This window comes from Meles meles, chromosome 9 (assembly GCF_922984935.1).
Source record: "Meles meles chromosome 9, mMelMel3.1 paternal haplotype, whole genome shotgun sequence".
NCBI lineage: Eukaryota > Metazoa > Chordata > Mammalia > Carnivora > Mustelidae > Meles > Meles meles.
The window spans coordinates 45,321,639-45,338,583 of record NC_060074.1 but is presented as its reverse complement, the minus strand read 5'-3'; the positions used below and the strand labels follow the sequence as shown (position 1 = coordinate 45,338,583).

Below are 16,945 nucleotides of genomic sequence, written 5' to 3'. Positions count from 1 at the left end.
TAGGCCTCCCAGGTGAGAAGGACAGGCTCTAATCTCCTAGGGCCCCCCAGTCTTCCATGTGTCCCCTCCCCCTAATCTTCACCATCCCCCTCCGTCCGCAGCCCCTAACCTCTTGCTGCCATAGATGCACTCCCTTGGTTGGCCAACCCCTCGGGGTCCCAGGTTTGGCAGGCCATCCTTCCCCTTCCTGACTCACTTTGTTCCCAAGCCATAGACACACAGCTTGGGAGAGGCACAGGTCCTCCCTGCTCCGCTCCCCTTTCCTATCTGAAGCAGAGATCTGGGAGGACTGTCCCATCCCTAGCCCATCTCCTGAGGACCGGAGCCCATTGTGCAATCATCCATGGCTTTCTGAGTCCAGAGCGTGTTGTCAGGGGGTCTCTCTGGACTCCCACCAGTTCTTTCAGAGTCTCATGGCCTCCGTTGGGTGTCCTCAATTCTGCTCACAGTCTGAGGGAACTCCCCCGGGACAGGTATACCAAATTCCCTCAAGTACTTGCTCTGAGATGCCAGCAGGTCCAGACCACTGACTCAGTGGCAGGGGCCCTGGGTTGGTCCCCACCACTTGCCATTTGTTCTGCTCAGTAGCAGTGAGGGGGCCTCTCATCATGCGGACAAACCACGCAGGCTTTCCGAGATCTCCCAGGTGCTGGTAGTGGCAATGCCGCGGGGAGTCCATCTCACCTCACCCGCCCCCACCCCCCCGCAGCAGCTGCATGCTCCTACCAGTACAGTCCAGTACAGTGACCCCCCCGTAGTGTAGGAACATAGCAACTTCCATAGTGCCACAGGGTGGGGGTCTCCTGTTTTCCCCTCCTCCTCCCTCATAGGGCCTGACTTGTTGAGCAGCAGAGAGAGGGGCAAGCGGCAGCCCTCTCCCCAAGCTTTCTTTTACAGCAGGACCACTGTGTGCCCCAAGGCTGCTGGGCTCCTGCCTTTACACCTGGACTCAGACCCAGAGCTTGAGCTCTTGCCTTTGCTGCTGAGTCAGGTGACCTACCACCCTGCCTAGAGGGGATGGGTCCCACCCTGAGTGTGAGCCAGTCAAACCCCTTTGTTTCTTCCCAAAAGCTTTGGTCTGGGGACAAGTGGTATCTTTTCCATGTTGGGCAGCAGGGAGAAGAAGCCATCAAGTAAGAGCAAACATGGTAGGTAAAACACTGTGAGGCACAGGGAAGATTTACCGGGAAAAACTACAGGCAGGGACTAAGGCAGAATTCACAGGGCCCTGCCGTCCTAGGACAGGTGCCGTGGACCCGCATGGCTGCACAGACACGTGGTGGGTGTCAGGAACACATGAAAGACCTGCATCCTAGCTGTCCACACCTGTGAGCCCTTTAGCTATTTGAAAAGGAGTTCAGAGGGTTCAGGCAGCACCTGGCTGGCCACGTCTTAGAAGGAGAGTTTCCATGGGGGAGGGGGGAGTGCAGGGGACCAGAGGGACATTGGAGTTTGGACTCTGATCACCTGGTTCCCACACTCTGCAGGGGTGGGGCGATGAGGGTGGCCATGAGATCATTCCATGGACAAAGGTTGTTTCTTCTTGGTGACATGGCTCCACATGAGTCCTTGTGACCTCAAGGGTGTCTTTTGCAAAGAGACAGTGGGGACCTGGACACAGGTCCTATGGAGTTGTGAGGGTTAAAGAAGAACTCATGCATGAAGCACCCATCTTGGTGCCTGACAAGGTAAGCACGTGGGGAATCATGGCTTGTCACAGGCGAGGGGCACTCGGAGCCCCGTGCATGCATGAGCATGCACCCATGATCATGCAGCCCAGACCTCAGCTTCCTGAGGGACCCGATGCCCTGATGGAAAGGGGCTTCATTTGTCCCCCAATTCCCAAAACTGCCCCAGGATCTCTGTGGTTGGGGAACCCCTGAGAGCCAGCCCCAGCACTAGTGGCAGAACCAAACTGAGATGACAGCTTCAGGAACCCTCAGCAGGTCTGCCAACCAAGGAGAGAGACTTCCGCCCTCTGAAGACATGAGGACATGGGGTCACCTTGTACACAGGTGGCCTGGTCGGCATGCTGTCTTTCCTTGGGCCCCACCAGGAGACTGAGGCATATTGGAGGCCCAGAACCTTCAGGGCAGGGGGTGGGCGGGGAGTACTCCAGGTGCCAGAGACCAGCTGATCTGTAAGTCAGTCCTCAGGGTCCCAAGGCAAAGATCCGGCCCCAGCTCAACCTGCCCACTGCTGCCACCACTTCCCCCCAAAGGGGACACTTCTCTTCTCACTTCAGTCCTTGGGTTTTCTTTTAATGGTCTCACGACCAGGAAGTTTGAAGTTTTAGTCTCAAGTGACAGGCTAGCAAACAGTGTTTTGGTTTCATTTAAAACCATGTCTTTATTTAGAAAGCTGATAATAAGAGGAGTCAGTTGGGTACACATTTTAATCTGGAATCCTACAGATATAAAGGAGACACAACATTAAAAAAGCAGAATCTTGGGCACTAATATTTTCATTCATTTCTATCTTTGGATTTTAATTACAATAATGAAGAAAGCAAGTCTATACAGGTTATTATGTAGTAGACAAAGTTGCAGTGATATAAATTATTTGCAGATCCACAAAAATAGGTTAACTTGGAGAAGTTACTATAAAGTGATAATCATTGCCGAGGATTAAAACCCGATTCTACCTGTGTACGATTTAAAACCACCGCCACAAACCTCTTGGCAAACTATACAAGAAGGAAACCTTGTGTCTCTGATGAGACACTGTAAAACAGATAAACACCTAAGGCTAATATCATACTTCATGGTGAAACGTTGAGCACTTTCTCCCTCTGATGAGGACAGGGCAGGAATGGTCTGCTCTGACCATGGCAGGTGAGTCTGGCCGACCCTGTGTCTGTCACATACTAGTTGTCCAGGACACGGCTGGCTGACTGAGTGCAGAAGGGGAGGAGAGGACTGCAGATAGGCTCTACAAGGACATGAAACCCAGGTACAGAGGAGCCCTCTAGGCAGGGCCTGGGCATGGAGGGGCGGGGCTGACTTGAGCCGGGCCCATTGGAGGAAACAGGTTTGTATACCCAGACTAAGGGCAGGGACAGAGCAGACTTTGGCTGGGAGGCAGGGTGAAGGCTGACACCAGAGGCCAGCTCCTTCCACTGACAGCATTCCCCAGGCAGCTGGGGAAACTGGCTTACCACCCCCGCCCCCAGGCTGCCTTCCTTAGTGCTAACACAATTTGCCTGCCCAGTGGTTTTGTGTGAGAGGTGACAGCCAACCCAACACATTTCTAGGCCCTTGTAGGACGCCCAGGAAAGGATTCATTCCCCACCACCACTTTAGTGCTCCAACACACACACACATGCACACACACACACACACACACACACACACACTCTCAGGATTCTCGGTTCAGTGAGAGTGTTCCCCCGAGGATTAGCCTGGTCCTAGTCCTAGGGGATCCCCTCTTCTACATTACAAAGGAGCCAATGAGATACATTTTGCATGCCCCCCAACACTTAGGTCTCCACAAATATTTGTGGAGTGAAAGAAAGTTCCCAAAAACAAGAATAAAAAAAAATAAAAAACAAAAAACCTAGCTGTAAGACCCTGTAAATAGGTTAGGCTCTGAAGAGTTCTAGAGGTTCATGATGTTTTGTAATTGTTTATTTTACGTTTTTTAGAAGATTTATTTATAAGAGAGAAAGAGAGAGCGTGAGCAGGGGAGCAAGGGAGAAGCAGGCTCCTGGCTGAGCAGCAGGGAGCCAGATATGGGACTCGACCCCAGAACCCCAGAATCATGACCCGAGCCGAAGGCAGACGCTTAACCAACTGAGCCACCCAGGCACCCCATGTTTTGTAATATTTTAAATAATGGATTTTAACATCCTTCTACCAGATTTATGGGTAGAAATAGAAAAGGCTAAATTTAGGGAGGGAATGTGACATTAGGCTACAGGTTGAATATGGAGTAGGACCAAGGAAAAGCTGAGCAGGAGGAGAAGAATCTGTGTGTGATGTTGGATGAGCTGTCTGTTTACTCTTGTTTCCAGAACAATGGAGCTCACCACTGACGTCAATGTGCATGAAGAAACAAAAGGCCTTTGGGTGTGTGCAGGGTGCAGCTGGACCTGGATTTGCTTGGTGTGTGTGTGTGTGGGCGCGCCCACGTGTGTGTGTGTGTGTGTGTGTGTGTGTGTTAGAGAGGGGTCAGGAGGGTGTCTAGAAGTCAGTGTCAGAGAAGCAGGAGGAGGGCCACTATCTTCTTGGAGTGTGAGCCATGCAGAGCAGCCCCCCCAGGGCTTCCATGGGAAGGGCTATCCTGACGAACTTTATTTGCCCCAGTTTGCATCTGGGACTGACAAAGTTGCACACACATCTTGCCAAGGAGAAGGAAAGAAATGACTCCATCCCAGGAATTCCCGAGTGTGGGTTTGCCTGCCGGAAGAACAGGACTAGTGCAGGGACAGACCAGAAGCCACTTCAGCCCTTCTGAGCCCAGCCAACCCACCCTCCCTGCAAGAACCCTGCATTTTCAGAGCCTGCCTTGGAGGCTGTGTGCTCTTTCATGTCCTAGGAGCAGGTCTCAGGCCTCTAGCCGGTCTGAGAGGAAGTTCCACTCTCTCCTGGCTTCACGGGCCCCAGACAATGCTTACTGAAAGAAAAATGGCCACGGCCATGGTGGTCCAGATCCAGCCCCGTCTCCCAGAGCCCTGTGTCCTCAGCCCGTATTGCCTCTGGAGCTTGGGCCTTCTGAAAACCTTCCTTTCCACAAAGCCTTTCCTTGCCCGGCTTCAGGCGCCGCTGGCTCCGTGGGCCCTCTGCGGGTAACTCTGGCCTTGGTTAATCTACGATCCACACCGCCCAAATGACTATTTACGTTCCCTCTTCAGGAATGAGACAGTCCTTCTTCCCTGATGACGTGGTTGGGAACACGTCATTTATTTCTTTTGTACCTCCTCCTAGTAAAAATGACCCTATTTGCTGAATCAAATATTGCGACACGTGATCTCAAAAAGCAGCAAGGCTGCCTGGAAGCTGGCCGTCCTGGCCGATGCCGAACGAGGGTGGACCTCGGAGGCCCGGTGGCCATGCACCGGGCGCTCCCGCCCACCGGGCAGCTCCAGCGCTTGGCGGAGAGTGAATGGGAGTGAGTAAATGAATGAATGGGAAGGAGTGAATGAAAGAGGTCTGCAGGCAGCTTCTCGCGGGGGCGCGCCCCGGGCCAGTTGGCGAAGGTGGCGGCCTTCCAAGGCCTGGGCTTCAGCGAGCGTTGGGTGTCCGGCCGGCCCGACCGAGGTGCCCCGGAGCCGGTCCGGTCCCGCGCCGGGCTCCCCCCGGCCGCGGTGGTACGCACCACTCAATGCTCCCCGAGCCCCGGACGCCGGCGGTCTTGAATGGAAGGCGCCGAGGCCGGAAGTGGAAGGGACCACTCAGGAGGATGAGGAGGGGGGACAAGCGCGTCCCTTCTCCATTGAGGAACCGACGCGGTGAACATGGAGTTCCATGTGCGTCTTATGTAAAGAGAGCGACGGGCGCTGCAGCCAACGGACACGAGGTGCTCGCAGGCTCCGCCCCCCCAGTATGCAGATAAGGCTGCGCTTCGGCCAATGACGGGATCCGGGGGCGGGCGCGGCTCGAGCAGTCACGTTTTCCACTATGTGACAGCGGCGGTGGCGCTGCGGGCTACTGGCTACGGGCTACGGGCTGCTGTCCGCGGCGGCTGTAGGGTGGACGGACGGACGCGCGGACGGACGCGCGGACCGGTGGGGACGCGGCTCGGTGAGGGCTCTGCGGGCGCGACGAGCGCAGCGGGCGCGGTGGGCGGACGGGCCGGCGGCGCTAGGCTGGGGCGCCGGCCAAGGTCCCGCAGCAGGGCTGGTTACGTAACCACCAGGATGGGCCTTGGGCCGGGCGGTCTGGGGTCCGGGTGGACAGGCTTTGGGCGGGCGGCGGCGGCTCCTGTAGCTCACGGAGGCGTGATCCCAGGATTTTCTGGGGCTATTTGACTTCTTCTGTGCTTAAAACCGGCCTGGGAGGCGGTGAGGGGGGCAAGTACTGTTATCCCCATTTTACAGATGGAGAAAGTGAGATCCAGAGAGGTTAGGCAACTTATGTAGGGTCATGGAGCTACTGAGTGACTGCCACATGGGACTGTCGTTCTCCAGATGATTTTCTTTTAAGGACCCATTCACTCCTCCCTGCGTCCCATGGAGAGAGGGCGGGAAAGGCTAAGGCAACTGAGGTTTAGTCCAATGGTCCTTGGGAACATGCAGGGCCCCTTAGGGAGCTGGTTTCCTCTTCAGGAAGTCTAAGGCTGGGGAAGGGCCACTGATGCACACTGGTCTAGGAGCATTACCTGTACAGCCCATGGGTCCTGTGGACTGGGTGAGCAGAGAGACAAGAAAGTTCCAGGGCCAAGCTAGGCCTAGAACCCTGGAGGCAGGGAGGCCACAGCCACAATCCACCCCTTTTACCTCCCCTGGACCTCACTGTATTTATTCCCTCTCCTCAGACTAAGTAGGAGAGGTCCCACTTTGTGATGCAGCAATCACACCATCCTTTTTAATAATTTTTTAAAAGAATTGATTTATTTGACAGAGAGATCACAAGTAGGCAGAGAGGCAGGCAGAGAGATGGGGAAGCAGGCTCCCCACTGAGCAGAAAGCCTGATGCAGGGCTCGATCCCAGGACCCTGAGATCATGACCTGAGTCAAAGTCAGAGACTCAACCCACTGAGCCACCCAGGCACCCCAATCACACCATCTCTTGTGGGTCACCTTGGCTGCCAAAGCCCAGACATGGACCAGGGGGTGGGTAGTGGCCTGCTTAAGCACTCCAGGAAGGCCACGTAAGGGATGAGAACCCTGTTGCCAGGGTTTCTGTAACCTCCACAAAAGAGAGCAGTATGGAAAGCTGATTCATACAATAGAGCTAGAAGGAACCCTTGAAATCATTCAGGGCAACACCTTGGCTTGACAGATTGGGAAACTGAGGCCCTGATGCCTACTGGGCCTCGGCCTGGGCTGTCTCCAGAGTCTTTCCATATCCTGAGGGTCTTGATCTGGGTCGGGATGAGCTTCAGACATTCTACGAAAGCCTGCAATTGGGTGCTGAATGCTGACTGGGCTGGAATTTGAGGGGAGGAGCCCCAGGTCCCCCAAATGTCAAGAACACCAGCACCACATCAGAAGCTCCTCTATGAATATAGCTCACCTCCTGTTTCTGATACCAGGGGCTGCCGCCTTCTCCCTGGCTGCAAAGGAGATACACCCCACCCTCTAGCCCCATCTGGGGTTTCTTATCCGGGGCTGGGTTTGACTGAGAATGAATCGGGCTCTATCTGAAGGCTTTAATTGGAAATTGAGCTCTTACATACAAGGTTAATCACTTTGTGTAAGGTGTAGGAGTAAAATGAGGGAAAGAGCTCCTCTTTTTTGAAGCGGAAGCTACGTGATCTGCCAGCTCAGAGATGGCACTGTGGGTGTCCTCTGTGATCTGTCACCAGCATCTTGGTGTGATTCACTGGTACAGAACAAGCACAGCCTGGCTTTCTGTGGGGGCTGGGGTGCTGGGCAGAGAGGGGTGACTCAGCCACCATTCTGGGACTCCGTTTTCTCATCTGCACAGAAGGGCTCATGTCAGGCAACCTCCCAGGCCTGTGTCCACTCCTAGGTTTTTGGGTTCTGGTTACTCTATGGATGATTTCCTCAGGCCCCTACGCAGGGGACAAAGGGGTCTGATGTGACTTCAGATCCCGTAACGTTCCCCCATGAGCCACGTCTGCCATGCTTCAAAGGAAGTAGGAAAGGTTCTCTTCGTTGGCACTGTTTCTTGTGCACACACTCAACTTTCAGAAAAATACTGGTGGGCACGGCTCTGTTTATAAATGGTGATGTAACTTCACCGGGCCTCAGCAACCACAGGCTCGGCCTGGTTACTGAGTGGCTGGCAGGACCTCTTGGCATTTAGTCAAAAGGAGAGGGATGCTGAAAACTGCCCTCTTGGGCAAAACTAAGACGAGACACATAACCCCTCTATGCACCTGCTCCACGCCCCTCCCACCCCCTACCCCCCTGGGAAGCTGGTCCACTTGCAGACCCAGCAGAGACCCAGGATGGGTCTGGACAGGAGCCTCTGACGGGTACTCTCCCTGAACTACTGTTTGGTTCCAACTCTCTAAGCCCCACGTCTGTGACAAGCTTGTTACTATGTTTCCTCATCCAGAGCAAATCAGAAGCAGTAGGTGAGTAGGGAGGGCAGGCGGTCATGGTCAGGGCATTATCAAAGGGGAACTCGTTCCCCTGGGAACCAGGGTGGTGGAGGGGACTCCAGACCTGAGCGGCCCTGCAGGCTCCCCGTGCTCCTGCAGGCGACAAGGGAGCAGTGGGAACAGCTCAGGTGTTCACAGGCACCAGAGTAACTAACTCCTTCCGTGGACGCTGAGGTCAGGAAGCTGATAGTTTTGCCTTATCACTGTTTTAAATCTCATGCTTCTGCGTATTTGAGGCTTTGGAAACAGAGTTGAGAGAATCCAAAGGAGTCTTAGTGAGACGGAGACATGCGTCTCTCCTGCCTTCCTCCCTTCCATATTTGGACTGCGTTTTCCTGGGTTACCCAGCTGTTGCCATGGAGAGCGCGGGTGTTTATTTAGCAGGACAAACATTTTCTCCAGATTACAGCAGGCTGGCCTCAGGGAATTGGCTCCTACCAGGATGGAGCAAACATGTTACAATATTTGCCGCTATAAACCACCAAGGGCTGTGAGACACAAAGTCCAGACTGCGAGAGCCCTGTTCTTATAAAGTGTGAAAACTGACAGAATTCACCCTCCTGTCACAAGTCAGGCTGGTGGTGACCCTGGGGTGCGTGATGCCTGGGAGGGCCACCAGCAGCCTCAGGGAGGGACTGGTAGGGTTCTACCTCCAGAGCTGGGTGCTAGCTGCACGGGTGCACTCACTTTGTGGACGTACATGGATTGATTAAAACACTAACTTCTAATTTCCACGAAGAAATGCAGTACCATCCCCTTAGGCTCAAGGGCTCTGAGTATGAGAAGCCTTCACCTGTCCTGGAGTCCTGGCGGTGGCAGTGGAGGGTGGACCCGAGGCCCAGGCTGTGCTTTCATTCCCAGTGTTTTTCCCCACTGATCATGGAAACTATGAATACTGTGAAAGTAGAGAGGATGGCGTAATGAACCCTCATGAATTCATCAGCTGGCTTTAACCAGCTGGCTCAAGGCCCCTCTCCTTCCCTGCCCCCACCCACTTCCTCCCACTCCTGTATTATTGTGAGGCCTGTCCCAGACTGTGATCTCACTGCAGACTGTACTTTATAAATGTTTCTCTGTCCAGTCAAGGCAGCCCTAGTGCTTAAGGTGTGGTCATGTGACCAGCGTCAGGGTCCAAGCTCAGCTCTTTGCCTTCAGTCTGCCCATTTTCTGGGGCAGAGCTAATGGGTGGATGTCTGCAATGGGGGCAGCAAGGAGACTCTAGGGACAGGTCCACCCCAGCTTCCCCAGCAGTCCCTTTTCAGCCTGGCTGTCCTTTCCTTTCTGGGGCTCCCTGGTGCCCCAGACTATGAGCACCTCTCCCCAGGGGTGGAACCAGGTTTGCCCAGGGATGCCCAGGGTCCTGGCAGGGCTGGCACGTGCTGGTGCTCTGTAAATGCTTGTGGAAGGCAGGAGGCGAAGTATGCTTTGATGAGCAAGTTGGTTTTGCCAACTTGGCAACATGAGGTCTGTCCATTAGAGCCAGTGGTGCTGAGCAATGCGTTTTCTGGAACGATGAATTTTCAGGTGATTTGGTTGGCTTGTTGTTTCACATTTCTGCCATGCTTGTCTGCCCCTCTTTGCGAAGATTTATCTTACCTAAGGTAGTTTTGTGACTCCTATTCAATGAATCTTAGACTTGCTCACAGGGTCTGGGAGGGCCGCAAAGCCAGGAGTTCTCAGAGGAGCAGAGAGATAAGCCCCTGGGGCGTGCTTGGAAGCAAAGCATGTGACTCCTCCTTCCAGGGTTTGTCTTCATTGCCTGAGCTGGGGATGGCCGGCTGAGCTCTTTGTCTTTTTAAATACAAGCCAGAGACCACTCTGGTGGCAGTGAGATACCTCCTTTTAAAAAATTATTTTTTTACCCCATCTGTTTTCCTGCAGTGATTGGCAGTGATGATAGAAGCTAGCCTCTGTTGGCTGCAGCTGCGTCCCAGACACTTGGCACACACAGGCTGTGACATTGAACCCTCCCAGCAAGCCATGAGAGGCAGGAGCCACTGTCAGCCCTCTTACGGATGAGGAGACAAGGCATGGGAGGCTCAGGAACTTGCCCAAGATCACGGGGTCAGGAAGCAGTGGAACCCACTGATGCCCTTACCATCCAGGGCAGCTCGCTTAACCCCTCAGCCTTTACACCTCACTCACAGAAGGGATATGGGCTGCTTGTCTGGGGAGGGCCATGGGATGGGATGGATGAAACGCAGGGTACTGGGGAGGGGGTGGGGTGGGGGGTAAGGAGCAAGGGAATGCTGTCGCCCCACCCTGTCCCTAGGGCAGCCCCTTGGCCACACTACTGAACTGTAGTGAGAGCCTCAGCAGAGGTCTCCTTGCCTCCAGCCCGTAAGCCCATTAGAATTTAATTAAGTCAGATCCTGTTGCACAGATCTCAGTTTCCCATCTCACTCAGAATAAAGCAGAGTCCTGGCTCTGCCCTTGTGAGGTGCCCTGTGATCCAGTTCTGACCCCGTACCACCTCCTTGCCCACTCTGCTCCAGCCTGTGCCACCTTCCTCAAATGTCCTGCCTCAGGACCTTTGCAGTTGCCCCTCCACCCCAAGCCTAGAATGTTCTTTCTCCAGCACCTTCCCGGCCCACTGTCTCACTTTCTTCAGTCTGTCTTCGTTTGGGTTCTCTTAAAAGCAGAACACCTGATGCTAGCATTTCACTGAGGGGGGGGGGGGGTTTGCAGTCCTAGGCAGCGAGAGTGAGCAAACGGGAGCAGAGAAGCTGGGACACAGGCTGGTCTGTCAGCCCACGGGGGCCTCATCAAAAAGGCTCATCAGAAAAGAAGATAATGAAGAAGAAAGGATAAAAGAGCTTTCGAACTCCATTCAAGGGAGGGATGGGGGGGTGGGTTTACCTGCTGACCTGTCCTATCTCCCATCCCTCACAGCCAAAGTTCACCCCTGGGGGGGTGTGCTGTCCTCCTGGGCCAGTTGCTTCCCTGGCCCCTTCCGCAGCAGCTGGGGAGGCAAGGGCCCACCCGCATTGTGGGCCACTTTGTTTAAGGCCATGCGTGGCCAGCCTGGCCAGAGATTCCGGGCTGCCTTAGGTATGAAGCCATGAGGATCAGGGAAGCGTCTCTCCAGACGCAGCCAAAGGTTGGGGGAGAGAGCAGTCAAGAGGCTGTGAGTCAGCACCCCACACGGGGGCTCAGGTACAAGGTCAAGTACACTTGCCTTCTTCGGTGGCACTCCCGGCCTCTCCCATGCCGTACCCCTCATCTGCTCTGTTGCTGTCTCTCGGACCGCTTAGCATTCTAAGCCATTACATGCCATTCCCTTGTGGATCATCTCTTGTCCCCACTGGGATGTTAGTGCCATGAGGGCAGGGAGGGCATCCGTCCCATTCCGTGATGTCCAGAAGCGCCGTGTGTTGTCGGAGTGAGTTAATCAGTGTAAGATGGCATCTAGCCCTGCCTAAATGCTGTCTGTCCCACTGTTGTTCTTTATTGTTCTATAATTTGTTCCTTGGTGTCCTAGAATCTTCCTCTGTCAATGAGTCTTGTTTGCCTATCTTTAGTACGTACCTAGTATTCCTTAGCACAGATGTCCCAGGCTTGATGTCGCTAACCATATGTGCGGGCTCTGGGGATCCAGCAGAGGACAACTGAAGCTCCTGCACATCTGGGTGGAGTCCAGCGGTCAGCTGGAGGACCGAAAGCCAGGCAGGGGGTGTGGGGCAGGTGGGGGAGGAGTCAGTGCTGTTTGTGCAGGATGGACAGGCTGTGGGCAGGGTCCTATGGGCACCAGGGAGCAGCAAGTGCAAAGTCCCTGGGGTCAGAGCTCAGGGTCAGGGCTGAGGAGGAGGGCCACAGTGGGAGATGCTCAGGAGGCAGCCAGGGAGGCCGTGCAGAGTTGTAAACACCCATGCAGACTGGGGCTGTGCTCTGAGCCAGGGGGAGCAGAGGACTGGTGTGGGGCCAGGGAGGCACAGGCCTCATTTGGAAATTAAGTCTGGGACTGGCCAGGGACTGGATTCACTGGCCACTGGATAGTGGACAAGATGCCTGAGTTGGGATGTCAGTAGCCTCCCTGTGGTTGGTCCTTGGATAGTTTTCTCTCTCCATACAGCATACTCCTTGGTCTTTGTGCACACGTACAGGCATTCCTGGGAAGTGGAGAGGCCTCCTAGCAGGGGGAAGGGCAGGATTATAAAAATGTCCTGGGCACGCGCAGAGTCCTGTCCAGAAAGACCATTAGTGACCACAACACACAAAGTCCTCCAGCTTGCACAGATGGACACTAGATGCCATCTGTCCTGTCAATCCTTGGTGACCTCATTCTCTGCGTCTTCCTCACGACTAATGAGGTTGAACATCTCTCCAGGTTTGTGGATCTTCAGTGTATTCCTTTGTGGGGATAGCCCATCCTTATTCTCTGGTCTCTGTCCTTCCAAACGTGAACACTTTCTGTGCTCTCATTGAGTCAGCTAAGACATCTCTGAAATGTTAAAAAACAAGCAGACCAGGGGCGCCTGGGTGGCTCAGTGGGTTAAAGCCTCTGCCTTTGGCTCAGGTCATGATCCCAGGGTCCTGGGATCGAGCCCCACATCGGGCTCTCTGCTCCACAGGGAGCCTGCTTCCTCCTCTCTCTCTGCCTGCCTCTCTGCCTAATTGTGATTTCTCTCTGTCAAATAAATAAAATATTTAAAAAAACAAAACAAAACAAGCAGACCAAACAAAGACTGAGGAGTAGACTTGCTTGTTTTGTTTCTAACTTTGGTCAGGTGTTTCACTGTTTTGGGGCTTTGGGTTCTCTGTGAGTCAGGATCTTGACCACCTGCTGCTGCTGAAGCCACAACAAGCAGGCATGCTCCACTGGGTTTTCCTCCCTTTGACCACAACCTTGGAGACCATCTTCCGTGTATCAACTCTGGGGACTTTATCTTCTGCCCAAGACTCAGTGACTTTCCATCCTTTATAGGTAACCTGTTTGTTCTTCCTGTTTGCATGTGAGTAGAATTTTTTTTTTCCCTTGAAAACATCATTTTACATTGGGACAGCTCTAAGCTTGGACTCCTCATGTAACTTTGTGTGGCATTCAAGGAGTCCTTCGACTGGCAGTTCTAAGGCTATCTTCGGCCAGAACGTTTCTCTTGGTGTGTATCTTTCATTAGAGTCTCTGTTTCACTGTTGTGACATCTTTCATAAAGAGCTATTTTTACCTACAGGTAAAAACACAGCTCTGATGTAGCCGCCCTTTTCCTTGGTGCTTTTCAAAGTTCCTCGCACTCATCCTCCACATTTCTGAGGCCATCTTCTTTGTTATCTACTCTGGACTTGGTCTTTATGATTCTCTGTTCTACGGTAGCATTTTCCTCTCACTCTCTGGCTTCAGCTCATCCTTCATTACTTGTTTTCTTAAATCCACCATTTCTCAGTTTTTCTTTATGCTACAAAGTAGGTGCCATCCTGAGTCTGCTGGTCTCCCCATGCCATGCAAGCTGTGTTCATCTGCTCTTTGCTGCACGTCTTTTTGGAGGACTCAAATTAGCTTTTTCCCATTTGTTGCTTCCTGTACAAGACAAGGTCTGATGAGACTTGCTGTTTTCCAGAGAATGGTGTGGTTGGATTCTCCATGGGTCCTCATCTTCAGGAGCAGGCAGGCTTGGGATCCAGCATTGTCACCTGCCTTGTGTGGCCTCAGTCAAGTCACTGGCCTGTTTTCTCATCCCTAGACAATGGAGAAAGGTCTCTGTTTTGTGGTATCTGGTGGTCAATGATCACAAGGGTTACATGGAACAGTGTGTGTGTGTGTAGTTGTCTCCAACAACCAGGTGTCTGGCCTGTTCCTCGGAGCACTTGGAAGCTGTGGGGCACACACTGCCTGCACCCAGAGACTCTGCTCAGTCAGGGCCCTTGGGATCTTCCCTCCCCCCACTCAGTGTCCAGGGCTGGTCTTCCGGGACTGTGCTGGTGGGTCCCCTTACTATCTGGGTTCCTGACCACAAAGGTCAGGAGGAGAGAGAAGCTGAGGGTTTATACCCCCAGCTCTGTTCCCCCAAATTACAGGCTGTCTGGGTTCCTCTGGTTGTAGTCACCCTTCTTCTGCCCTCCAGGCCCAGGGTAGTAACAGCTTCCCCCTCCCCATGCCTGCCTAGCTTCCAGGCCCAAACATCTTTTGCTTCCTGCCAGGACCCTGAGGAGATACCATCCTGGATCCTCCTCTCCCAAAGATGTCTCTCTTCCCATCCTTAGGCTCCTGGTTGAACCTCTCCCACCTTGCATACTCCCTGCTTCTGCTCATCCCCGGGGTTGTCTTCCAGAATTATTGCAAAAGCCTTAGGGCTGGTCTGTCTCTTTCAGCCCCTCTCTACCCTCTTACCCCAAACATGGAAGTTCAAGTTTTTATGTAGCACAGTGGTGAGGACCTTCCAAATGCAACAAAGATCATTTATCTGGTACTTCCAACCCTTCCGTGGCCTGGTGCTGCCCCCTGCCACAGCCACGTGCACCCCTCATGCTGCTGTCGGGGCTCCCACCTTCTCGGCCCCCTTCACAGAGCAACACCTGCTTCACAACCTCCTCTCTCCCTGAAGTCTCCCTGCTTCTGCAGCCTCATCGTGGGTTCCCCGTACATATAGCCTGGGCTTGAGGTCTCCTGTAGCTTGTGATAGCCAACGCTTCCGAACTGTGCTGCTCCCCGCCATCACCTGGGGAGATTTCCCCAAGGCTCCCCACGTGCTGGGTGGTGCCCACTGATGCTCTTTCATCCTCTTGTGGCCTCCCAGCTAAGCCAACAGCAGTTTGATGGCTGGGGGCTGTGGCCACAGGATTCATCTGCCTTCCTCATTCCCGGCTGGTAGGAGAGAGGAGCTAAGAGCCCAGTAGCTAAGAACAAAGGGTACCCGTTATTGACCCTGAGTGCTCCCGGCATCTGCGGTGAAATGGGGAGACAGGTTCCGGGGAGCACTGCCCACGACGGCCATGTGACAGCCCGCACTCCCCAGGGCCTGATGACATTTTTCTCTCCCCAGATTCACTGCAGAGCCAACATGAATGGATACGCCGAGTACCCCCCCAGCCCCGGTCCCCCTGCCCCGGAGCCAGAGGAGCCTGAGCCCCGAGGAGCCCAGCTCCAGGAAGATGTGCACATGCGCAGTGGCTCCAGCGGGAATGAAACCGAGGAGAACCACTCCCCGGGGCGGGACTCGCAGGGCAGCGAGGAGCTGGGGATGCTGGTGGGGCCGCCCAGCGCCCCCCCGGGGTAGGTGGGGCCTTCGGACCACGGAGGCCAGGCCGCTTCTCTGTTTTCTCAGCATCTCGTCCCACTGTCTGATGGCTTTTGTGGTCTTTAAATCATGATTCCCATGTTCTTCAACATTTAAAGAAAATCTTGTTAACTGAGAATAACTAAAATTTACTGTAATGATGCTGCTGTTGACGTGGACCCCCTGACTGCGGATGGATAGAGGGCGAGTGAGCGTAGCGAGATCTCTGGGGGGGGGGGGGGGGACTGGTGGCTCTACTAGCAGCCGGTGTCTGGACAGTATGACCTTGCTCTGTCAGTCCTCCCAGTACATAAACTTGAAGGTCTTACGCTCCGGCTTTATCTCAAACCTGTGTTTCTTGTAATTGTCTTACTCTGTGTGGGATAATCGGGATTGTCATCGCTGGTTGGATGAGGGGGTGGACAGAGCCTGCAGTCCTCTGAGACTGGCCTTTGTTTCTCGTGCTCACAGTCCCAACACCTTCGACCTCATGATGGCGAAGTCCGAACACAGCACGTCTGCAAGTGGCTGCAGGTAAGGCCAGTCACAAGTCCCTTGCTTTACGGTCTCAGAGGACCGGAGATTTGTAATTGGAGGTGAGTTTGGGGGTAATGTGGTATTTTGCAAACCTCTGCTAGAACCTGTTGGTCTGTGCAGCTGTCTGGGCTGGGAGCCAGCCGCGCCCTCTCAGACTCCAGCTGCTCAAGGCCCCTTATGATGCTTCGGGTCTGGAGCCCCTACAGCTCCGACTTCACAGGCCTTGTCTGCACCGTAGACATGTTCATCTGGAACATTCCTCCCCCTTTCTAGGTGTTGGTAACAACGGTATCCTTAATTTCACATCCACATTCATTTTCTTTTTAAGATTTTATTTATCTTAGAGAGAGCGCACAAGGGGTGGGGGGAGTAGACCCCACACTGAGCAGGGAGCCTGACATAGGACTTGATCCTAGGACCCTGGAATCATGACCTGAGCCAAAGGCAGACGCTTAGCCGCCTGAGCCACCGAGATGGCCCCCCACAGATATTTTCAGATCACCACTGGAGCAAACTCTAGCTCTTGAGCCTGGGTGTGTGGGCATCTGGCCATCTTCTCCTGAGACCTGACTCCTGCTTTCTTTCTGTACTCTCAGCTCTAAACAGGGAAGGGCCCACCTGTTTTGTCTTCTTCCCATCTCTGTAGCCTTGTGTTTAGAGCTCTTTTGTACAATTCTTTCCTTGCTATGGTCTTCCTGTGTTCCTCCTTCACGATCCTGCCACAGAAGACCAGTTGGCTGTCCTCTGTCATTTCTATTGCTCTGTCATTTTCTGTCTGACAAGGAGAGGAAGGCACAGCTTTGAGGACCAAAGCCCAGCTCCAGCCTGGGGGGCGGGGCAAAAAGCCGGAGAGGGGTGGGCTTCTGCAGTCCCCACTTAGGTGAGTGTAGTGGTTCTAGGCTAGGGCTTTCCGTCTCCCCACAGGACATGGGTGGCAGCATCAGGAGACATCTTTGGTGGTCACA

The 16,945-nt window shown here is 53.9% G+C and overlaps 1 protein-coding gene across 4 annotated transcripts in view; it reads left to right on the top strand.

Moving 5' to 3' along the window:
- The first annotated feature begins 5,000 nt into the window (after positions 1–5,000).
- PER2 (period circadian regulator 2) overlaps positions 5,001–16,945 on the top strand; it is a 39,719-nt gene continuing 27,774 nt past the window's right edge. The window contains exons 1-3 of one of the 4 annotated variants that reach the window (XM_046019058.1): positions 5,001–5,109; positions 15,210–15,439; positions 15,915–15,977. In XM_046019058.1, coding sequence (XP_045875014.1) covers positions 5,104–5,109; positions 15,210–15,439; positions 15,915–15,977 — 299 coding nt within the window. In that variant the 5' untranslated portion in view covers positions 5,001–5,103. Of the gene's footprint in view, positions 5,110–5,401; positions 5,518–5,609; positions 5,742–15,209; positions 15,440–15,914; positions 15,978–16,945 lie in introns of those variants that run through there. The other 3 variants (XM_046019057.1, XM_046019056.1, XM_046019059.1) reach the window with 3 other exon arrangements.